We start from the raw sequence: 25,366 nt of genomic DNA on the forward strand, positions 1-25,366 counted from the left end.
AATACTTATTGGCAAGCTAGTTACAGAGCTAGCTAGCTATACTGATCAGATACAGAAACTGATCCGATACCAATATCAATACTGGTCGGTATGATGACTAGTGGATGCAGCATTTCATCACCAAGCCACTTAAATACACATATAAGAGTAGCAGTTGTGCATGACATCATCAAACACAAATACTGTACCACTCACCCGCACTTAGCCTCGGATGAATAAGCATCTGGATGCAGTCAATGTTTTGTCTACCAACACTACAAACAGCAATTTTCAAAACAATGTCTCCATTTGCTGAAATGAATCAAAATGGAAACAGCTGGCCTGTTTCAAAAGTTTGGCAGCAAGGCAGATGGAGTCTTACCAGGTTCGATGCTGACGCCTCAGCAAAGGAGAGTCCCCTGGGGATGATAAGGATGTGATCTTGCTCTTTGCTGATTCGGGCCTGTGGAGTAAGAAAAACAGATTTTATTCCTCTAGCGTAAGCACTGAAAAATTGACCCACACAACACAATCATGAACATTTACTGTATGAATCAATACTTTCCTTCTTTACCGTCAGGAAATGTGATTTGATCCCACTCAACTAAGCAGTACTGTCAAAGTGCACATATCTAAAGCAGGGGAGGACAAACTTTTTTGCTCATGGGCCACGTTACGAGTTTGAAAATTGACAAATGGGTCAGGTCATTTGTAGATCAATTCAGAAACAGTGAAAAGTTATATATATAACAATATATTGAAATTGAATTATAAATAACCACTGATTTACAAAGTAAATACAATGTTTTTTTTAATATATGTTTAAAAATGCTTTACTAAGATTTGTTAATTGTATTATTTACAATCAATGAATTATTTAAAATTACACATAAATACAAAACAGAATAAATACATTTAATAAATAAATATTGGAAAAGTGATCAGTGGGCGATTGAAAGAACTACATACTTTGACCAACCATGATGTAAGGTGATAAAATATTTTGCTATTTTTCGTATTTCTTACAAAGTGTCAATCAAAACTGTATGGCATGAATTGCTTGTGGAGAGGTTTATATTTTCACCTGTTACGACCATTAAGCAACAAGTACAAACCAACCACCAAATTTGATGCAGATATTTAAAAAAAAAATAAAAATTGAGGAATTTGATTTAGGGTAATTGGAACATGCACGGGGTGGCTGACTGGTTAGCAGGTCCCCCTCCCAGTTCTGAGGACTCAGGTTCAGTCCAGTCTCCGGCCTTCCTGGGTGGAGTTTGCATGTTCTCCCCGTGCGCGCGTGGGTCTTCTCCGGGTACTCCGGTCTCCTCCCACATTCCAAAGACATGCATGGCAGGTTAACTGTGCGCGCCGAATTGTCCCTAGGTGTGCTTGTGAATGTGGATGTTGTTTGTCTTTGTGTGCCCTGCGATTGGCTGGCAATCAGTCCAGGGTGTCCCCCGCCTACTGCCCAGAGTCAGCTGAGATAGGCTCCAGCATCCCCCGCGACCCTTGTAAGGAATAAGCGGTCAAGAAAATGGATGGATGGATGTCATATTTCGTTTTTTTTTTTGTTTTGTTTTTAAATACAACTCTCACATTACATTGTGCAAGTACCAAATAATAAAAACATGCCCATGCATGTCCATCTGTACTGGCCTAAATGATGAATTTGGGGAGTCTTACAGTGATATAGGAGCTGGCAAAGTGGGCCCAGTTAAACAGATCCACCAGTCTGTAGAGGCTAGCCAGCTTACAGCGTGTCAGCTTCTCTCCTTTCACCATGGCGCTCGCTTCCACGTTGTACAAGTCATTGATGGGCGTGACCATCCCCAAACCTGAACAACAAAATTGAGAAGAAATCAAATACAAAAAAAGTACTTTTCTTTTATTCAGTGATGTAGTCGACAATATGTACTGCATCATTTACTGCCGCAGCCTTTTGATATACTATCTTAAAAAAGATGGATTGAGTTACGGTAATCCCTTGAACACATGAGCCAACATTTAGTTGCACATTCCACATGTGCAAAAGTCAAAGAGAATCAAAAGTGAGAGAAAAATGCATGACTCTTCCGGTGTCTGGGCCCAGATCACATCAGCCTTCAAGAGGGGAAAGTTTGTGTCTTTAAATATGACTTTTTTTCTTTCTTTCTTTCTTTTTTTTTTTTTTAAACTGAGGGCGTGGTTGTGCAGTTTTCATTGTTGACTGGTCACCAAGGTGATGACTGGTCACAGGGTGATGAGTACTCACTAAGTGGGGAAGTGTTGTAACCGGCCACTGAACTCGCCATGAAGAAGTCAGCAATCTGTCTGAGGGCCAACAGACCGGCGGGGTTGTTCCCTTTGCGCTGCTGCTCTTGGATCAGACTCTCCAACTCCTCCTTGAAGGCCTGGGGATGGACGTTAGGAAAGGAAGATATTAGATGACGTGATGAGACATTGTGCACATTTTTCAGAACTTCAGGACAAATGACGGCACATGTGCGCACACTTGTGTGAAAAGATCGCCAGGCATGGCGGATTAGAGCACATGTCGACAAGACAGTGGAAGAAAGACTGTGGGAACATGATGTGAGACACAAGCAGCACTTAATCACAGATTAGTCATGCTCCTAAGGTGTCAGCGGGAAGGCAGCCTCGGTGAAGATGATTGGCTGCTTGCTCAACAAGTATACGCACGATAGGATGAATAGCTAACAGCATGTGCCGTCTTTTGTGTTTGTGAGACTAATCTTTACGTCCAGACCATAGTCAACTCTTAAACCTGGTGAAGTGCATATTAGCATGTTGTGAAATCATGTCAATACGGACATTTAAGGTGGAGACATTTGTCATAAATCTGAAGACCGAGCAAAAGACTTGTTGATGACTAAGTTACAAATAAGCAGTGTTGCCGGTAACGCGTTACTTAGTAACGCGTTACTCAAAAAAGTTGCTTTCTAAAGTAACTAATAGTCTAACGCGTTACTTTATTCTACAAAGTAGTCTGATTAAAGTTACTGTCCAGAGAATCAATGCGTTACTCCACATTTTCATGAAGAAGGCAAACTATCTCACTGTTGTAACAGTCACAAACAACTACTGCTAACTACGAAGATGAGGCGGAAGTCATTGATCACCACACTGAATTCAGCCATGGTCTGGTCATGAATGGTTTGCACATTCAAAACAAAAGTGATGATACTTTTACTACTAGTTTTATTAACCAACAGGCACACCACAACAAAAAAAGTGTGCATTATGGACCATAAAAGTGGTAAAAAAAATTTTTTATTTCCATCCTCAACTGGTCCGTGAAGCATTATGGGATGAGGTCGTCTCCGCCCTCTCGCCAGGGGGAGTGACGTCAGACAAGTTACGTTTTCAGTAGGGGTGGAACAAAAAAACGATTCGACCGAACCATCGTTCGTCAAGGGGAGCTAAACGACCGTATCGGTTGCGAGTGAGGCTTTATGGTTTTCATAACAATAGCAAGAGTTCTGCGCCGTGCTCTACTTGTTTTGTTTACATTTCAGTAGCATCACCATTCAAGCTACTTCCGTGTTTCCGTGCTCGCGACACGGCGCACGCGCGCGCAACGAGTGACAACATACAAATGGAGACAGTTAGCAGAAGCCGGTGCCGTACATCTCGGTATTTCCCATGGCTATCGAGTCCTCTCGGTGCACTTGCATGTCCCGGGCCGGCGTTGGTACTGCGCGCGAGCCAAAAAGAATAACTCCCGTGACGATCCAATGCATGGATTCAAACGACACAGGTATGTCCCACAGTCAACACACCAGCTATGCTAAAAGCACACTGCAAGTATCTCATTTCTCAGTTTGTGGCTCCCTGTCAATGTCTACAACTAGCATGAGCAGCAGATAGGAGAACTGAGACGTGCCCGCGATTACGACAGCCCAAAAAACAAAATATAAACAGTAGTGATTCTGTGGTCATCATCGTGTCTCAGATTAAAAAAACAAAAAAAGATGTCATACATTAACCAAAAATGAAAGTGATGACAAAAGAAAAAACAATTGTTAAATACAACAATTGTTGATTAAAAAGGGAAATGAACTTTTGGAAATATTTTTGCATATATTAAGTGGTTAAAATGTGTTTGATAGATTTATTGTTCCATAAGGTGGCTTCATATTTCTTTTGGCTGGACGGTAGGTTTATTTCATGTCTTAAATTTATGTTTCTGAAATACTTCACAATGTGCAAATATTCTGTTTAATTGTGTTGGTGTCTGTCTAAAGGTTAAATATTTATATTTAACATTAAATTATCAACCTTTTGTTTTCCTGATCCTTATTTTGAAGAAAAAAAACAAACAAACCAAAAAACAATTATAACTGTCAATAACTACTAATAAATATTTAAACTGATACATGTGTACACACTGGAATAGCGGAACAAACAATAGAGGAATTTAGGGGATTTTCATTTTCAACCTGGATAGATTTTTATTTTTTGTTTTATAAAAAGTATTTACGTTACAAGAAGTCAAGAGCGACTGCCTATTTTGTTTTTCATAAAAAAACCTTTATTTTCATGTTAAAAATGCACTTTCAATAAAGTATTTGGAACTCATTATTTTTATGTTGAGATGGTGTTATCGGCAGCTGCTGAAAGTAACTAAAAAAGTAACTTTTAATCTAACTTAGTTACTTTTAAAATCAAGTAATCAGTAACGCAATTTAGTTACTTTTAAAACCAAGTAATCAGTAAAGTAACTAAGTTACTTTTTCAAGGTAACTGTGGCAACACTGCAAATAAGACAGATGGACAGATAGAAAGACACTTTATTTACCCTGTGAGGGAAAAAAGTGGCCAGGGTTTATGTATTGTGAAATCCAGTGAATAACACTCCTTGTTTTAGCATCGGGGGAAAAAAAAAAAAAAAAAAAAAAAATCTTAAATGGCTTAATACAGGCTTAATAAGAATTTTTTTTCCATTTTGATTTTTTGATTATTATTATTTTTTTTATCAGTTACGAGCATCTAGGCAGTACCCAGGGGTTGTAAAAAAAAATAAAAAAAAAATTAAAAATAAATAAATAAATAATAATAATAATAATAATAGTAATAACTTATTTAAAAGGTATTTTATAGACAACATAACATATTTAAAAAAAAATAGCATACTAACATTTCTTAAATAGTATACAGTGCAAGAACATGATTTTAAAGAGATACTTTACTTATTTAGCCATTTTTGGCAGTCAAACATTAATATATTCCAGATAATAAATTTGATATTTTCATTATTTTTCATGTACAATTAGTACCTTTAAAAACACATTTTGCAACTTGCTGTCGACTGAAAATGACATCACAAGGGCTCAGGTAACCAATCAAAGTTCAGCTTGTGTATGTCACATGACCAAACCGAGAAAACAGGTGAGCTGTGATGTGACCTGAGCCTTTGTGATGTCATTTCCAGTCGACAGCAAGTTGCAAAATGTGTTTTTAAAGGTACAAATTGTACGTGAAAAATGATGAAAGTATCAAATTAATTATAGACAAAATATTAACTTTTTATTGCTATAATGGGCCAAATAAGTGATCTATCTCTTTAAAAAGGCTTTGAAAGTCCTTTATCTTGTACACATTTTTGACCTGGATTTAAGAAATGTGCGATATATTTTTTTTTTCAGTGGGGGAAACTTGGCTGACAAATCTTGCATAACTTGACTTTCAAAATAATTTTTTCAACCTCAGAAATGGATGATCTAGAATCCATTTTGCATCAATATACACTTAAAATGGAAAGCCCTTATCAGGTTGCAATTTGTTGCACAAATGAAAGACTTCAATTCTGAATGTGGCTCAAGCATTACGTAACTCACTGATTGAGCCTTGGCAGAGGTCTGTGCAGAGCGTGCTTGTCTTATATACTGGCTAGGTCTACCTCAAAAGACTGAGAAAATGTCTAAGGCACGCATGAGACATGAACTTTTCTGGATCAGATGTCCACTCTGATTTGATTGATACAGTATTGAAGCTTTGATGCAACTTTTCAGAAGTGTGCCTGGACGCAAGAAGATTCTCAGCACTTTGTTGACCCCCCCCCAAAAAAAAAAATAAAAAATCATCCACTAGGATCCTGTCAACAGAACGGGCCCATGAGAGGTTGTTTTGTGAAAACTGGAGCAACCCCCTCTTTTGGAACACCTCGAGTCCCGGTGCACTGCTGAGTCTGAACCGTGGCCAAACATTCCTCTGTCCCTGGTGGCGGTGTTGCTGTGGCGACCCACTCAGAGCGGATGTCTGACTGTGATGGCTCAGGGACGGGTTGTGCTTCGGACACTTCTTTTTCTAAGAGTCGTTTGCCATCACATTTACATTACAGTCAAGTGTTCTAAAGGCAGAATCAAAGCATTAGCTGCAGAGGCTGACCTTTTGGATCTGTTTGGAGGACTTTCGCTAGTTAAGATGGAAAACAAATGCAATTAGTGCAATTTGATTGAGCTGCCTTGCGTCGTCCTTGTCTTGCGCAGGTATAGCCAATGTTGTGTGTGGTTCAAGAATATCAGTTGTTGGCAGTGAAGACCGAAAGCTGCTTGAAGCCTTTCAAAAGGCACACATCAGAATAACACAAATGTACTAGCAGGCATCTGCTCAACAGTTTGTGTGAGTACTGAATTCTCAAAAAGATTATGACAGCAGGGATTTGACCGCATCATGCAAACAGATTAATTCCAGGGCTGAAAGTGGATCTATCATTAATATTTGGACCACCCTCCCGAACGCTACACCAACAAAAACAACATCAAGGAAGCTGTTTATGCTTCTGGGGGTTGCAATATCCATAAAATAAAGCTAGCATCAGGTGAATCTACATTACATTGTGACATCTGTGTTTGCTGTTTCCAAACCACAACCTGGAAGTTGTGCAAACATATTACACAAAACACGAAATGAAACAATGCCACCACCCACTGCCACTCAGAGCTCATTCACCATGGTGTGTTTGGCGTCAATTTTGCCTCTGCTAAAAAGTACCAATACGACAAACATGACTTTAGCTAGAACAGCAATAATGATATTCAAAAAGCCACCATAAAAAAAAAAACGGTAATTAAACTGTCTTCCCAAAAATTTATGTCAGCACAGTGTTGTTCTCACAGGGCAACAATGTGACACAGAGCAGGAGCGTATCTGCCTGCAGGCCTGGCAGCACTATCGATTACGCCAATTTAACCTCTATGAGCGCATCTGTGAACAGGACCTGCTTTATAAAACTCACATGGCTTGTTTTAAAAGCACATTGCTGTCAATGAAGGCTTACTGTAGGCGGCGTGGTTCAACCGTAGAGTGGCCGTCTCGCAAACGAGAGGTTGTGGATTTGATCCCATGCCATTGTGACCACGTCGACGTATCCTTGAGCAAGCTACTGAACCCCCAGTTGCTCTTGATGCTGCGCCATGAGTAGTTGAATGCAAAGAGCTTTGAGGGCCTTGCAAGGTAGGAAAGTGCTATATAAATGAAGTACAATTTACTTTACACTATATGCCTTGTTGACGCTGGAGAGCTAAAATGTGAGTAACAACAAAAATGCAAGTGTCATACTGGTAATGTGGAGTAAACATTTTTGACTAGCAAATACGGTCAAACGTACCTTCGAACGTATTTGCAATTACTTTAAATGTATTTGAAAGTACTGTACATTCAAACATACTTGTAGGCTAAATGCTAAAATAATATCTATTTTTCTTATAATGCCACAAGCTATTGACTTCAGGCATAATAAATCAGAAAAAATACAATAAACAATGTTTATTTACTTAATTTTCAAACCTATTGGTATAATGCTATTTATAATAATAATAATAATAATAATAATAATAATAATTATTATTATTATTATTATTATTATTATTATTATTTTAATTGCATAGGCGCAAATCAATACACCGTGGCATTATGTGGTAAAATGCTACGGTTTTAGCATTTAACCTACAAGTACGTTCGGATGTGCTTTCAAATACGTTAAAACTTATTTGCAAGTATACGTATACGTTCGAAGTTCGAACGTATTTGTAAATGCATTCAAACATATTTTCCGGTCAAAAATGTTTACTTCACATTGGCAGTTCCACGCTTCCATACACATCAGCTCAGTTCAACAAAATTGTCCAACCCACGAATATGTGGGCCCTGAGGAACTTTCACTAATCGCCCAATAGAAACTGAGAAAAGCCTGAGCGAAACACAGCTGGCTCTGCGGGAAGAAATCTCTGGAGGAAGTTCAACCGCTAATGTTCTATCAAAGCGGCCATCGGGACTTTAAAAGAGTACATGAAGAAACCTAATAAAAAGCAGCCGTTACATGAAGACGGTTCTCGGCAGAAGCTGCCAAAGCGCATCAATTATCCACTTGGACTTGCTGACAAGTGGCAGAGGAAGCTGGCAAGATTCACACTTCCTTTTATTAAAAATAAAAATACAAGAGCAAATGGAACGACCAATGTCATCGTGAGGTATGAGCAAATAAAAATAAGATTCTACATACTGGAAAAGCGCAGAATGCGATAGAAACCATTCAAGGAAGCCAGATGACATTATACAGAGACGCAGAAAATAGAAGTAGCATGACAAACTGCCACTGAAATTCAATTTCAGGCACTCTAATCTTTTGACCTTTTAGACCACAGAGTGAGTCACGGGCGGCTAATTCTCAGAAGCCAAAAACAGTGAGCTTAGCTTTGCAAATCTGCTGCCAGTGTCTGCATCCAAACCAATTTTTGTTTTGCAACAACAAGCAAACAAAAACAGCCTTTCAAGCACCCTCAAGGAAATGTCACACAAATCATCTTGCTCCATTTAGCTGATAAATCACATACATTGGAACAAAGAGAACACTGTAACTAGACACATTCATTACATAACGGACGATATCAGTTTTGCCCTTTATTAGGGCCTATTCACTTTTACGGTGGTGACATTTCTCTCTCCAAGCATAATCTTTACTACAGTAATCTTAGAATCTAAACTAGGGTGACCAAACGCCATGGTTTAAGAGCCTTGTGTCGCGAGCCCTGGCAGATTTCGCCAATCCCATTATTTTGTCCCGTTACGCAGGTCACCTCCCGCTTTTGGGCTAATGTGTATGTCAGTTACTCAGTGGTTGATTCAAACAACAGACCAATTAAAAGGAATTTAACTGTTGAATTTCCTCCTATTAACCTTCACATTCACGTTTGCGTCCTCATTCTCATCTGTATCTAATCACTAACAGACGTACCGGAACTAGAACTTCCTGCTTCAATGTCTAAGAATCATGGTAAACATACTAGCTTAATGTTGTGGTCGCTGGACAGCCCCAACACAAACTGAGCTTTTCTGGTGGCATATTTCCAAGGTTACGATGCGGGATGGGTGCAAAGTAAACGGCACAGCCAACTTCCAATAGCTACCGGGACAGAGCAAAAAAGGTTTAATAATGGTGAGTACATTGATTGTTTAGCATTGTTGAATTCTCAACCAAGATAGCACTTAGCATTAGCTAAAACAATACTCTTAACACAATTACCGACCAAAAAATTGAGTAGCGATTAAATTTGTTAGAAATACTTCCTGGTGAGAAGTTATTGTGCATGTACCGTAATTCTAAGCAAAACTGCATTGTCTAGATTTTTAATTTTGCAAATCCGGTCACTAAACTAAACACATTTTTACACTCAGTAGTAGGGGTGTTAAAAAAAATCGATTCGGCGATATATCGCGATACTACATCGCGCGATTCTCGAATCGATTCAATAATTGGCAGAATCGATTTTTTTTTTTTTTTTAGGATTCACACCTTGAGCATGGAAGAATGTTATATGAACGGAACATTAAGCCTTAATATTTTATTTTAATGCTGTTCAAACATGAAACAGATTACAACCTCTATAAGACTGAAATTTCAGATAAATAAATAATACATTTTCATATAAATCTTACACTCTACAAGCTTACTGATTAGTATTTTCTAAATTTGAATGAAAAAAAATCGCAACAATCGACTTGTAAATTCGTATCGGGATTAATCGGTATCGAATCGAATCGTGACCTGTGAATCGTGATACGAATCGAATCGTCAGGTACTAGGCAATTCACACCCCTACACAGTAGTATGCACTATTGCCCATCTTCTCGTCAATTGTGAAAAACATTAGAAAACGTGCTCGGTACGATGCAGGGTCATTCTGCACCTATGCATGAATATGTTGAAACACTTCATACACAGTAAATTTCGTAGAGTCAATTTGACTCGAGTGGGGCCAAATACACTCAGTTTTAGAGTAATATTTACACTTAGAAGAGAGTAAAATAAAGAATTGGAAAAAAATAAAAAATAAAATTGACTCAAGGTCGGAACAAACATATGACCTTCGGCTTGGGAGACAGACGATCTACTGAGCCAAGCAGCTTCTGCTTTCTGCTAGTATATCGCTCATGTCAGCTGCAGCTGATTCCATGATTGTATGGAATCTTCCTAACTCCAAGACCAAAAAACGATCTTTGGTCTCTTGGAGAAAAGCAAACAGTAGGAGGGGCAAAACTCAGGTGGTAGTGTGGCAGTCTCCCAAACTGACCTTAACCCTTGAGTGAGTTTTATTTGTATTTTTTTTCAATTTTTTATTTTACTCTCTTCCTAGTGTAAATCTTAAGTTTACTCTAAAACTGAGTCTATTTGGTCCCTATCTAAATAGAGTCAAAATTGACTCTAATAGAGTCAAATTTACACTGCAGAATTTACTGTGTACTCTTTGACAGTGACAATTAAAAAAAAAGAAAAAGAAAAAAAAAAGAAAAAGAAAAAAAAAAGCTGATTTTTAACGGCGGAAGATTTGATACAGCTCTTGTAATAGCTAGCATTTTTTTTTTTCATAAGTGGTCATAATGTTGTGGCAAGTCGGTGTCTCTTCGTTATTAATCCAGACAGTTCGGCCTCGAAAGGATTCAACGTTCGCCACTTAAACTTCCAAACAGTCAACACGCTTGCATGATGGATATGGGTGAGTCGCTCCAAGCCTGGTCTATATTGGTCTGACTTTAAACGCAACCTGCAATCTGAGCACCAGAAGCATGTAATCTTTGAGTCCACTAGTGCTGGAAGAGTGGAATAAAAGCAAACAGAACGAGAAGGCGAGACTGAAAAAGGATGACAAGTCGTGAGAAGGAGGTAGTTGAGCTACTGATGCATACAGTATGTTGTTTTTGTATTGTTGCTAAAGATGACTTTGAGTAAGAAACACTTTAGGATGCAGGCTCTATTCCAGAAAAGACACTTAAAACAACATTGGCTGACAATATAAACATCCGAGTACATAACCATCCAGTCACAAATGATGTGTCATGTCACAGAAAAAGTAGTCAAACATAATCAAGAATTTCAGCAGTATTTACTCAATCCATTTGGCACTGTGTAATACTTTTGGAGTGATAGGTCTGGCAGCCCGGATTTCACTTGCCATACCTAATGTCCCAAATAAATCAAAATGGGGTCAGAAAGGTTAATTTTTTTTCAGACTGAGTTTAACAAAAATGACAAATGCATTTTTTTTAAATTGCAAACTCCGATTTTAAATACATGATCCATTAAACAGCATGCCAATAAAACCACCATATGGATGATATTTAAACAACAGTCCAATATACTCGTTTTAGTCTCTCTGTGAGGAACAATCATCCGTGACATTTCTAGCTTAGATGGCATCTGAGCACATTCTTGTAGCAACTTTGATTTACCTTTTTATCTTTTACTGTTGCCACACCTCAGTGACCCAAATTGCACATTTGTAAAGGACACACACACACACACACTTGAGCCTTAGACTTGCAAGGTCGTATTACAGATATCCAGGAGCACTTCAGTTGAACACCGGCCTTGAGTCAACAGCAATGAACAAATATTCCAGACACTAATAATGCTTAAATGACAGGTCAGTTTTGTTGTACCATCTTGACAAAATGTGCCGTGAAGTGTTTAAACGGTAAAATTACAAAGCGTAATGCACAGACATGACACTAAGATGTGTTTAAATCAGTGTTGTTATTGAGTTTCTGCCTGAGGTCCAATCAAATGTGGGACAACAAGGAGACAAAACAATCCTAATACCTCGTATACATGATCTGCTGTTTATGAAAGGCCAACTGTTCACTTATACAACAACCTCCAACTGTGTCCTTAAACAACCTTGTGTGCCGAAATACGGTATCCTTGAAGGAGCTCCAAAACTGTACCTCCAATACTTATCTGTACTTTGTCTGGTTAAACTCATGTAATTCTCAAGAATCTAGACCTCCAGGGATAGAAAAGCAAACAACAGCATTACGAGCATTGGCAAGAATATGCCCTGCCCTCACTAACCTGTCGACTACAGCAAAACCTGACCCGACATGAGGGCAGCTGGCCTGCTGAAGGGCACTTAAGGAATTCTGGAGGTAAATCTGAGCAAGGGTGTGGTGCATGCTGCCTCTTTTAGGATTTTGGCTTGTCACTGACATTCCATTTCCAGTATTAAAACAGCTGAATATAGTATAATCTGCTAAACGTTTGGGCTGTGAAAGAGGACAGAGTTCATAGGAAGTGCTTATCCAAACTATTAGTGTATAGGTTTTAAAAAAGTCAATCGGGTTTTCTATTAGGTTGTCTGGGATTCTTTTTCTTTAGTTATTTAAACGTTCTGAGCTGCTGGTGCTCATTTGTCAAACAACAATATTTTTATGTGCACCCCTGGACATAGAAATTATTTATTTCAATGTAATCTTTCTGTATAGAATAAAGAAAAGGGACACAATTTGGTCCAATGCTGTGACTAACATTAGCTATATACGCAAGAAACAAATAAAGCTTTGAATCCGCTCTCTGCTGTTAGCCTAGCTGCACCCAATCACAAGTAACCAGATGGAAAGACTTTAAATCTCTGTAATGTAAAAAAAAAACATTACAGCAAACTGTGCCATTTGGTGGAAACTGGGCTTTAAAAGTTCTTAGTTTGTACAGTATACTGCAAGTATGAATGCATTAAGTATCTGTTTAATTTTGTTTTGTGTTAATATTTAGCCCCAGCACTCCACACACTCTTGAGGATAAGTGGGACAGAGAATGGATGGATGAATGGATAAATATGCAACTTAACTGCATATCAGTACTTTTGGGTTTAGAGACTGTCAATCAGTAACTAATGTTGTATTTTCTTTCCACTAAAGCTGTCACGTTCGTGACAAAAAAAACAACAACTGTTAAATCATTTTGACTAAAAATAAATAAAAAAAAAAAAGGTGTTGATTAGGCCATACTTTTGACATGAAAATGCTATTTTGGAGAATAATCAAGCAAATATTTGAAACGTGGACGTTTTGGAAAACACCACTGTTATCGCTCCCATGTAAACAACGAAAGCAGTCAACTGTGAAAATGGAGAACACATGTCTGGCCATGGTTGTCACATTATGAGTGGGTCACAGCCAAAACAGCAATGGGGGACCATAACACTGCTGTTGCATTTGTGCTTCCATCATTTTACCAACAAATTGTACATTTACTACACTACTAATACATCCTAGAATGTTGTTAAATGTATTTTTGGTTGTACTCACACTAACCATTCATTCAGTATCAGAGTTGACCTCTCTCTCCTACCTCCTGTGGCTTCAGATGTGCCAGCATGTGAAGGTGTGTATTTCTATAGCCGTTTTGATTTATAATTATATGACCCCTCAACACTGAAACACTGCCAATTGTGTCAGATGCTGGCCGGCCACTTCCAAGCGCACCAGAGGAGGGGAAATGGAAGTGGACCGTACTTGGGCATGCATCAGTGCACTCACACCAGTAAAGCATACCGGACTTTTGGTGTCAAGTGTGCTTGATAAAGAAGATAGAAGATAAAGTTATTTTAACTTACAGGGCTTTGTAATATCTGCGTGACCCGTTTCTTCTGTTCCAGAACGTTAAAGTCCTGGCGGAGGTCGGCAGACATGTTCCTGGCTCTGAGGTACTCCGGATCGTCGACATTGACTCGATCAAAGTAGCGCTCTCTGGTCCCGCCAGTGGGTGCGGGAGGGGTGGTCACAACCCCCTGGTGGCTGTCCACACTCATCCCTGTTTCGTTTCACTTCTTCGCTGAATGGCTGCCGCTCAGAATCACACCTGAGGAAATCAAGAGAAGTGGACTGGTTAGACGAAAAATCCAAACGATAAAAATTCAATACTAACCTTGAAAATATTATCGTTTCATACAGTTTGAAAAGCGGCATTTAACCCAATATATATTGTATTAAAAAGCAAGTTGAAACAGAAAGCAAGCTGAAACTGTGAGAGTCAAATGAAAACCAAACGGTCTATTTCATTCATCTTATTGGAACCTGACGTGACACTAATACATCTACTACACTACTAAATCTACACTCCAATTAATTAGCTTACACAAAAATAACTAGAACCGTAGCCATGTCGGGTTACTGGCACATAAGCGTCTAAAATATAAATGATTTTGTCAGGCATTTTCACGAGTATTTGCCTATGTTTAGACCCTGAAACAGAGCATAATTTTTCTTTGCAAACAGTGCATTACCATGGCAACAGCATGTGATGAAATATAAAGCGTTCAATAACTTTGATCTTAAACAGAGAGAGAGAAAAAAAAAAAACACCCAACATTTAAAGATGATCGGATGTATTTACTAGGAGGAGTTTGTTCAAATATGACCTGCATAAATAAAAGATCAAAAATAGCACCAAATTTCAAAAATAAAATCAAAATGATGGAATTCCAGTTCGGTTTAATTATGACTCGAAAATACTTTTTTGTAGGTCTTGGGCAGTTATATACGCCTCCCAGTTTTTGTAAATCTAGGTGGAACTTTCATGCAGGGCTTATTGTTAAAAATTTATCGGAGGCACCCCCGAGTCATTTTGAAGAAACTGCACAATAACCCTTTAAAATATATTTTTGCCAGGCCTGATATGTGTACAAAGTTTCATTAGTTTTTGTTTAGTACAGACCCTCAAAAACAGCATAAATCCTCTTTGCAAACCAGTGGATCACCACTGCAACGCTGCTCGGGTCCTTATTATTTTTGATGAAATTACAGTAATATTGCTGGTCATGATCAATTTGCTTTGATATGCGCAAAACAGGCAACCTGATGTAGCTGACAGTTAGCTCGTTAGCAAGCGTGTGGACACGGGAACTCATTGATGGGGAGAGGACCAGACAGAATCTACAGAATTGCATCAGTGGCTGCTGTAGCTGAGGATAAGCCGCTGGTGTATTAGGGAGGGGCGGGGCATATGTGAACTCGACCAGATGGTGTGTTGGTTCAAAGGGCGAAGGAATGACAGGAAGAAATTTAGAAAAGGAATCCAGAGGATGACAATTTACCAAAATGAATACAAGCTGACCAGTGACCACTTTCGCTCCAAAACGGAAGGATGGATAACATGGTTATGTAACCTGATATTCAATTTGACCCCGTGCTTGCCTGTAGGGGAAACGTTCAGGACAGCCATAAAAATCCCAATGCAATTTTCAGTCATCAACAGAAAACACAAAATACCAACAGTGACAGAAAATTGAATATAATTACCGCCCCTTACTTGGAAAGCCTGCACTGGTGGAATTCCAGTCGCAACGCAGCAGACACATCCACATCAAAATTTAGCAGTAATACATTTAAAAGTAAGTCATATATATGTGGAGACTGGGGTCAAGTTGTATTTTACAATTTTACAAATGTGCAGAATTTCACAAGTTACTTCATGTTAAAGATTAGATAGCTCTTAATAATGAAAAGAAACATGCACTGAGCTATCATCAATGTCTTACAAATGCAATTATGCCATCTAGTAGCAGAAAAATGACCTCAACGCAAATCAATATCACACTCGTTTTTTACAGTACAGTACAGCTTCTTAATTTTAACTAAATTTTATGAATTATTATGAATCACTGATGACTAAAAGATGCAGCCATATATCTATTAGTTTAACATTTTTTATTCTACTTTTATGTCAGCAAGAGTATGAAACTTAGAAAAAAATACTGAAATCATGCGATTAATTACGATTAAAAATTGTAATCGCCTAACACCACTAAAATATATAGTATAGAAATGTGCATGAACAATAAAGTGATGCATGGAGTTAGATTGAGTTATTTGTCTGAAGGCTAGGAATTCTCTAAATGCCTGGAATAGCCTGGAAAACAGCTGTAGCCTCACCAAAATATAGTAAACCCCTAAGCTCTACTAGTAAGAAAAACACAAACATGCTTGTGTGCGCACACATGCACACACGCACGCACGCACACAGAGTTGTGTAACAAGTCCGGCAGTATGTTGCCCCCTCCCCTTGCTTTTATATTCACTTTTTGGTGTCTGTCAATAGATTGTTGTCCCCGTCCTGAACCCGATCTCTGCTCACATCCAAAGCCAGCGTGACTGTTTAGTGTAATAGGGGGTTGGTTAGCCTTTTTGGGGGGGCTAAGTATGCTTTAAGAGAAATATACAGCAGTCACATCACAAATAAATACAAACTGTTCAGTCATTTTAGAAGAGGTGAACCCTGTAATAATCAGGTACCATAAACAACAACAACAAGTTCAGTTCATATGAAATATGATGTTGGAGCACGGTGGTGCATTGTGATTGACTGAATCTGTGGGCGATAGATGGCTCAGACTGTTTATTCAAGAGGAGTTGGGCCACAATCCACAGCCGGGGGGCAATGTGACCACGACCTCTAACCTCTGTAACATTCGTGTGCTGCACGCCTCCCACCGCTCGCTCAACAGCTCTGCCTGACACAAGCCATCTTCATATGAAGGGGAGGCCTCCATACAAACTTTCTCATCGAGTTTTAATATAAGGTGCTTAAAACCAATCTGGTCGGGTCTGGAACTCCAGCAACAATTAATACACAATGGAAAAGTCACAATTTTAGTTAATCCGGGAGGTTGTCTTGTATTTTTTCTGGCCTCCTTCTGTTAGTGTTGCTGGCCTTTGCCACAGTTGGGAGCTACAGCGAGATATTTTTTCTGCATGTATGCGTTTAAATTTGTCCAATTAACAGAACGCTGGTGATTGAATCAGTGTTAGGTCCACAATAATGAATTGGGGCTGACAAGATCAGACCAGCTCAGCAGCAACAGCAGCGCTAATTGCTGCCTCCAAAATAATTCAAATGAAACAAGACTTGTCATAAACATCCTTCTAGCGCAGTTGCTGCACTGTTGTATTATATTACATTTGTTCACTTAAACATCACACCTCAATAACAGCGATGCATGACTGCATTCCATCTTTAATTTCATTAATTTACAGAATAAGCTCCTGCTTCGATCTCAATTAGAGCAGCTTACTGTTTATTAGCAGGAATGTTCCCCCATCATGCACCAGTGCTCCAATGACATTTGGAGCTGGAGAGGAGCCAGCAGCTCAGACAAAACACAACACTGCATCTTCCATATTCAGAAAGCGGCCATCTACTCAGCAGCAAAGTAATGACAGACTAGGATACTTTTAGGTCCATAAATGTTGGGATGTTGACAATGGTCTCTCTCTCTCTCTCTCTCTCTCTCTCTCTCTTTCTTTTTTCTTTTTTTTTTTTTGGGGGGGGGGGGGGGGGGGGTCCTAAAACCAGCCCAATTGATTTGAAATATAATGAACAACATGCTTTAACTTCAAATTTTCGACTTTAATTTGAGGGTACATACATCCAAATAAGTGAAGGAATGACAACAGTTTGTTATAGGCTATATGCCTTCCAGTTTTAAGGCATCAAAAGTAACAGGTCATTTGGCTCCTCAGTGCTCAGCTCTTCCATGGCCAGGTGAGCATGTACAGTTGACAATTAAACTGGTTTTCTTGTATTCGTTGATGTGACTGCTGACAAAAGCAGCAGTATGAATTCTGAAGTATTTTGGGCAATATCATCTGCTCATATTCTGCTTGTATTTGACTTTCTGAAGACAAAATTCAAGGGAAATGCCCAAAGAACAAACAGGAACTGAAGACATTTGTAGTAGAAGCCTGGCAGAGCATAACCTGACAATAGCCAGATACAAATCCATCTGGTACCCATCCATCCATCCATCTTCTTCCGCTTATCCGGGGTCGGGTCGCGTGGGCAGCAGCTTCAGGAGGGAAACCCAGACTTCCCTCTCCCCAGCCACTTCAACCAGCTCCTCCGGCGGGATCCCAAGGCGTTCCCAGGCCAGCCGAGAGACATAGTCTCTCCAGCGTGTCCTGGGTCATCCCCGGGGCCTCCCGCCAGAGGGACATGCCCGGAACACCTCCCCAGGGAGGCGTCCAGGAGGCATCCGAACCAGATGCCCGAGCCACCTCAGCTGGCTCCTCTCAACGCGGAGGAGCAGCGGCTCGACTCTGAGTCCCTCCCGGATGACCGAGCTTCTCACCCTATCTCTAAGGGAGAGCCCGGACACCCTGCGGAGGAAACTCATTTCGGCCGCTTGTATCCGGGATCTCGTTCTTTCGGTCACGACCCACAGCTCGTGACCATAGGTGAGGGTTGGAATGTAGATCGACCGGTAAATCGAGAGCTTTGCCTTTTGGCTCAGCTCTTTCTTCACCACGACGGACCGATACAGAGTCCGCATCACTGCAGACGCTGCACCGATCCGCCTGTCGATCTCCCGCTCCATCCTACCCTCACTCGTGAACAAGACCCCAAGATACTTGAACTCCTCCACTTGGGGCAGGATCTCATCCCCGACCTGAAGACGACACTCCACCCTTTTCCGACTGAGAACCATGGTCTCGGATTTGGAGGTGCTGATCCTCATCCCAGCCGCTTCACACTCGGCTGCGAACCGCTCCAGTGAGAGCTGGAGGCCCCGGCTTGATGAAGCCAACAGCACCACATCATCTGCAAAGAGCAGAGATGCAATGCTGAGGCCACCAAACCGGAACCCCTCCACGCCTCGGCTGCGCCTAGAAATTCTGTCCATAAAAGTTATGAACAGAATCGGTGACAAAGGGCAACCTTGGCGGAGTCCAACCCTCACCGGAAACGAATCCGACTTACTGCCGGCAATGCGGACCAAACTCTGGCAACGGTCGTACAGGGACCGAACAGCCCGTATCAAGGGGCCCGGCACCCCGTACTCCCGAAGCACCCCCCACAGAACTCCCCGAGGGACACGGTCGAACGCCTTCTCCAAATCCACAAAACACATGTGGACTGGTTGAGCGAACTCCCACGCACCCTCGAGGATCCTGTGGAGGGTGTAGAGCTGGTCCACTGTTCCACGGCCAGGACGAAAACCACACTGCTCCTCCTGAATCCGAGATTCGACCTCCCGACGGACCCTCCTCTCCAGCACCCCTGAATAGACCATACCAGGGAGGCTGAGGAGTGTGATCCCTCTGTAGTTGGAACACACCCTCCGGTCCCCCTTCTTAAAAAGGGGGACCACCACCCCGGTCTGCCAATCCAGAGGCACTGTCCCCGATGTCCACGCGATGTTGTAGAGACGTGTCAACCACGACAGCCCCACAACATCCAGAGTCTTTAGGAACTCCGGGCGGATCTCATCCACCCCCGGGGCCCTGCCACCGAGGAGCTTTCCAACCACCTCAGTGACTTCGACCCCAGAGATAGGAGAGCCCACCCCAGAGTCCCCAGACTCTGCTTCCTCAAAAGGAGAAGTGTTGGTGGAATTGAGGAGGTCTTCGAAGTATTCCCCCCACCGCTTCACGACGTCCCGAGTCGAGGTCAGCAGCACCCCATCGCCACTATACACAGTGTTAATGGTGCACTGCTTTCCTCTCCTGAGACGCCGGATGGTGGACCAGAATTTCCTCGAAGCCGTCCGGAAGTCGTTTTCCATGGCCTCACCGAACTCCTCCCATGTCCGAGTTTTTGCCTCAGCAACCGCCGAAGCCGCGTTCCGCTTGGCCATCCGGTACCTGTCAGCTGCCTCCGGAGTCCGACAGGCCAAAAAGGCCCGATAGGACTCCTTCTTCAGCTTGACGGCATCCCTTACCGCTGGTGTCCACCAGCGGGTTTGAAGATTGCCGCCGCGACAGGCACCGACCACCTTACGGCCACAGCTCCGATCGGCCGCCTCAACAATGGAGGCGCGGAACATGGCCCATTTGGACTCAATGTCCCCCGCCTCCCCCGAGACAAGGGAAAAGCTCTGCCGGAGGTGGGCATTGAAACTCTTTCTGACAGGGGATTCCGCCAGACGTTCCCAGCAAACCCTCACAATACGTTTGGGTCTGCCAGGTCGGACCGGCATCTTCCCCCACCATCGGAGCCAACACACCACCAGGTGGTGATCAGTTGACAGCTCCGCCCCTCTCTTCACCCGAGTGTCCAAAACATGCGGCCGCAAATCCGATGACACGACTACAAAGTCGATCATCGAACTGCGGCCTAGGGTGTCCTGGTGCCAAGTGCACATATGGACACCCTTATGCTTGAACATGGTGTTCGTTATGGACAAACCGTGACGAGCACAGAAGTCCAATAACAGAACACCGCTCGGGTTCCGATCAGGGGGGCCGTTCCTCCCAATCACGCCCCTCCAGGTCTCACTGTCATTCCCCACGTGAGCGTTGAAGTCCCCCAGCAGGACGAGGGAGTCCCCAGAGGGAGCGCTCTCCAGCACACCCTCCAAGGACTCCAAAAAGGGTGGGTACTCTGAGCTGCTGTTTGGTGCATATGCACAAACAACAGTCAGGACCCGTCCCCCCACCCGAAGGCGGAGGGAGGCTACCCTCTCGTCCACCGGGGTAAACCCCAACGTACAGGCGCCGAGCCGGGGGGCAATAAGTTTGCCCACACCTGCTCTGCGCCTCACACCGTGGGCAACTCCAGAGTGGAAGAGAGTCCAACCCCTCTCAAGAGGACTGGTACCAGAGCCCAAGCTGTGTGTGGAGGCGAGTCCGACTATGTCTAGTCGGAACTTCTCGGCCTCGCACACCAGCTCGGGCTCCTTCCCTGCCAGAGAGGTGACATTCCATGTCCCAAGAGCCAGCTTCTGTAGCCGGGGATCGGTCCGCCAAGGTCTCCTCCCTTGGCTGCCACCCAGCCTGCACTGCACCCGACGCCTTTGGCCCCTCCCACCGGTGGTGAGCCCGTGGCAAGTGGGACCCACGTTGCCTCTTCGGGCTGTGTCCGGCCGAGCCCCATGGGTGCAGGCCCGGCCACCAGGCGCTCGCCAGCGAGCCCCGCCTCCAGGCCTGGCTCCAGAGGGGGGCCCCGGTGACCCGCGTCCGGGCAAGGGAAAACGTGATCCATTTTTAGTCGTCATCATCAGGGGTCTTCTGAGCCGTGCTTAGTCTGGCCCCTCACCTAGGACCTGTTTGCCATGGGTGACCCAGGGGCATAAATCCCCAGACAACATATCTCCTAGGATCATTGGGACACGCAAACCCCTCCACCCCGTTAAGGTGCCGGCTCACGGAGGTACCTCTGGTACCCCTCCACAGTAATTTCGTCGGTAAAAGGCGGGACATTCTGTACAATAATTCGAGCTGATTGGACAATGCGACATTCTACACGTTTGTTTTAACCAATCACGGCCACGGATGAAAAGTTTGTGTTCGTTCTTGTCAAAGGGGTGAAAAGCACGAAGATCTTACCAGCTAGAAATGCATGAAGCGTCTCTCGCTGTTCAACATTCGACAAGGAAATGGTAAGTAATTCTGCGAGAACAGAATTAATTGCAGCGTCCATTAGTCCATGTTAGGTTTTTTTTGTTAGCTCTGGCGTCTGCGCCGTCTTCCTGGTTTCGTCCAGCAGCATATCCTGCCCCCAAACACAATGTCGCTCTGTAATTGGTCTGAACCACCAGTGGTTCGGGAACGGCGGTTATATGCGGGAGCGGTCCAAGATGTATTTTCCGGAGTTTGTGAACTCACAAATACCGCGAGAATTCATCTGGCAAGAGCAAGGTTAGGCAGAGCATCACCAAGGACGAAATCCAATATCCCGTGATGTCAGTAAATTCCAGACTTCAGGATAGAATTGACTGCAAATGTTTTACAGCCATGTAAAGAGTTCGTTTGATTTATGATTTATTTGTCCCATTACTTTTGGCCCCTTAAAACACATGCGCTTCTTACTGTACAAACTGTTTTAAATCCTACACTGTTCACCTGACTGGGATGTAAAAATACCCTCAAATTACAGTTCAAAATCTGCAATTAGAGTACAACTCGTTCATTTCATTCCAGCCAGTCATCATAATGGACGTTTAGAACACCAGCTGCAAACAGAACATGCTAGCACCTGCATTTGCTAACCGTCAATAGGGTTAGGTAAAGGAGCACATATTGTGAAATCTTGGAAACCTTCCCCGATGGAACAATTCATCACATTTTGGAAAGTGTTGGTTAGTTGTTACTTGAGAGAATTGCATCACATCACTAACTACTTGAACACCAGCTGACTTGCACAAACATTTGTGGCTGGGCAAGACACTGGCCACAGAAGAAACCGTTACATTTTACTGCAGATCTGGAAGTGTGGTTGAAAGATTTTTTATTTTTTTGGGCCCAGATGTGGAGTCCTCACAGGATGTTAATACAACAAAATTAAATAAAAATATAACATCAGCAATAGGTGGTTTTAAATTTGACGCTGAGTTAAAATAGGACTGTCGCTGCCTTGGTGGAGGCCGTTGCTCTTCTGAGTGTCATTCCAGTCGTGACTTGGGTGGGTCACCGACAAACACCCACCTACATACCCCTTTCATGCTTGGGGGACACACCAAAGTGTGACCGCTTGTGTATCTGCTGGCTGCCACCTCTAAATATAGACAGCCTTGTGGGTTACGTTACAAACCCAACAGTAACAATACCAGGAAAGAATCTCTATGCTAGCTAATTATATCCACACATAGACTTACACACACAGACGCAGGAGGGGGCGTGTTTCCACGATTAAGCATACCGGTTTGACAGAGCTAGCAGTGAAACTGGAGGACAGCGTGTGAGCCAAAACCTGAGCAGCTGAAAGCCACGCACGGCATGCGGGTCTGTTTTTCAATTTGGGTAAGGGGTTTCCGTGTGCAATAAGCGCGCCTTTCTGAGTCATTTATTTGCATTTCAGGAAATAATGTGAGCCCAAGGTAGCTCGTCCGCGTCGCCTTTCACATAAAGACTCCACTCATGAGATAATAAGTAGCGCTAATCTCCTCTGGCGCTCACACTCACTGCAGTTAGCACTATGTGTGTTTATAGTGCAGCACTGTGCGCCCAAGAAACCGTACTAGCGTGGAATTCCCCTTCAATTCAAAATCAGTCACAGGGATGGAATGACTGGGAGTCGCAGCTGCGGTGCAACAAAACACAAGACACCTTCAAGCTTCACTGACCTACAATGTAGCTGGGTCAGATAAACTCGAGCAGACAGTTTTAGGACAGCGTACTGGGAAAGCCAAAGCAGGTGTAAATATACAAGCCCAACCAACCTTTGACATCCTCCTTGGTCAGTGAATGGGAGAGAAGCGGCAGTGGTGGTAGGTGGCAAAACAAAAAGAAAAGCACATGGCTCTTTTTGTCCTCTCTGACTTGCTGTCTGAAATCTGGCAGAAACTCCCACAGGAAGAAGAGCAAGAGAGAAAGTGAGAGCGAAATCGCAGGATATGAACCAAAGGAAGACCAGGAAGCGATCGTAAAAACAAATCAGTGCACTTTTCAATCTAGATCCTCCATGCTGCTCTCTGGTGGAGTCACGATCGAGCAAAACGCTTCAGATTCCTGCAGGGCTTCTTTCGCCGTTCACCAGAGAGAGAAGTATCAACAGCTGTGACTCTATATGTGAGAGGATCAGTTTATGTGTGTGTGCACACTGCAAATGGGTATGTGTGTAAAAGAAGCTAAAGCGACCACGTGATGCAGGCTTAATCCCCCACCCAGTGGCTCTCACACACACGCACAAGCGCACACAAACATGTCCACCAATCAGAAGCAAGCTCACACAATAATCATCCTTCCTGCTCCACCCTTGCCTCCTCCTCCTCTCTCGTTCACCCTCTCTGCTCTTTTTTTTGCCCCCCCTTCTCTCAGTTTCTTTGATCAATTCAAAACCTAGACACTCTTCCACATTCCACAATCCTCGCTCTCTTTACATCTGTCGTTCACACAACCTCACAGAGCCCACAACCGTCTCCGGGCAACTATACTTAGAGGTCGCGGATTATTACGCCGTCTGGCCGCAGACCACGCAACCTGCTGCATTTGACTGGTTTGTACAGTTGTTTGTTTACTGAAGACGCATTATAGTACATTAAACTCAAATGGCCCCTGGGGTGGGGTATAACAAATGTGTTGGTAATTTTACTACTATTATTTTACTTTAATTTCATCTCTAACGGACGACACTTTTCCCCATTCAGTTGTTAAATTGAGGTTCCACTGTATATTAGTTACCATATTTAGCCACACAACAAGGGAAAAGTACTAGAAACAGCACACCTGATAACCATAGTTAATTTGTACTTATGTATCCAGCCATCCATTTTCTCTACTGCTTATCCTCATCGGTTGCGGGTGGGCTGCAGCGTTAAAGAATCAAAAAAAGCCATTCAATAATTAAATATGACAATGAATAATTGATGTGCAGTTTAATACATTATTTATGTCAGATGTATTTAACTGGCTCGGTATTTAATTATGAGAATACTCCTTGGGTCACATGTATATTTTCATGTTGTCATGGCTTACCACATGTTTTATCTTGGCGCAATACATATGTACACATTTCAATTTTCATTTCACTGAGCATGAGAAACAGGTTCTCATGCCAAAGTTTTAAGGAAGAGATTTGTTTGATGATAATTACACAACTAATGGCTGTTAAATTGTCAATGAGGATCTGTTTAGATATCTTGAAAAGTAAGTATCCTCAGTATCGGTTCACCTGCTCTGAATGCCGTAAACCTGCCAGGGTGAAACATTGCCAATAATCCAGCTCCATCTATGAGAATGTCAAATGTATTTGTAATAAAATAGGTCTGAAAAATATGACCCAGCATACTAATCTCTCAAACCAGCTGTTCCAACTCATGTTAAGCAAGATGTTGAACAAAAAACTAACATGTATGTAGTATGTATCATATTACATGTTGAAATAGGGGGGGCGTTGATTGACAGGTTGGAATTGATAGTGTATATTTTAGGGTGAAACTATAACTCACTTTAACTTTCTCAAGTAGTGGGTGAAAAATAACTGCATGTAAAAATACACAAAGTGTCATATGTATAGTATAATGTACGTTCATCTACACAATAAAGTCTATGAATTTGTACATGGGTAGGAATAGTTTAGTTCATATTCCTCCAACTCCTTTTCCAACATATTTTGATCTGCTTTTTTTTTTCTTTTGTTTTTTTTTTGTACGTGTTGATCTCTTATTTGTTATTT

The 25,366-nt window shown here is 42.2% G+C and overlaps 1 protein-coding gene across 5 annotated transcripts in view; it reads right to left on the reverse strand.

The window, feature by feature from the left end:
- Window positions 1-25,366, reverse strand: part of add3a (adducin 3 (gamma) a) — a 76,830-nt gene that overhangs the window by 19,944 nt on the left and 31,520 nt on the right. For 4 of the 5 annotated variants that reach the window (XM_077523562.1, XM_077523561.1, XM_077523558.1 and 1 more), the window contains exons 2-5: window positions 13,872-14,116; window positions 2,234-2,372; window positions 1,666-1,817; window positions 362-442 (exon numbers count right to left, since the gene is read on the reverse strand). In XM_077523562.1, coding sequence (XP_077379688.1) covers window positions 362-442; window positions 1,666-1,817; window positions 2,234-2,372; window positions 13,872-14,066 — 567 coding nt within the window. In that variant the 5' untranslated portion in view covers window positions 14,067-14,116. Of the gene's footprint in view, window positions 1-361; window positions 443-1,665; window positions 1,818-2,233; window positions 2,373-13,871; window positions 14,117-23,411; window positions 23,834-25,366 lie in introns of those variants that run through there. The other variant, XM_077523559.1, reaches the window with a different exon arrangement.

This window comes from Festucalex cinctus, chromosome 6 (genome assembly GCF_051991245.1).
Source record: "Festucalex cinctus isolate MCC-2025b chromosome 6, RoL_Fcin_1.0, whole genome shotgun sequence".
Classification (NCBI taxonomy): Eukaryota; Metazoa; Chordata; class Actinopteri; order Syngnathiformes; family Syngnathidae; genus Festucalex; species Festucalex cinctus.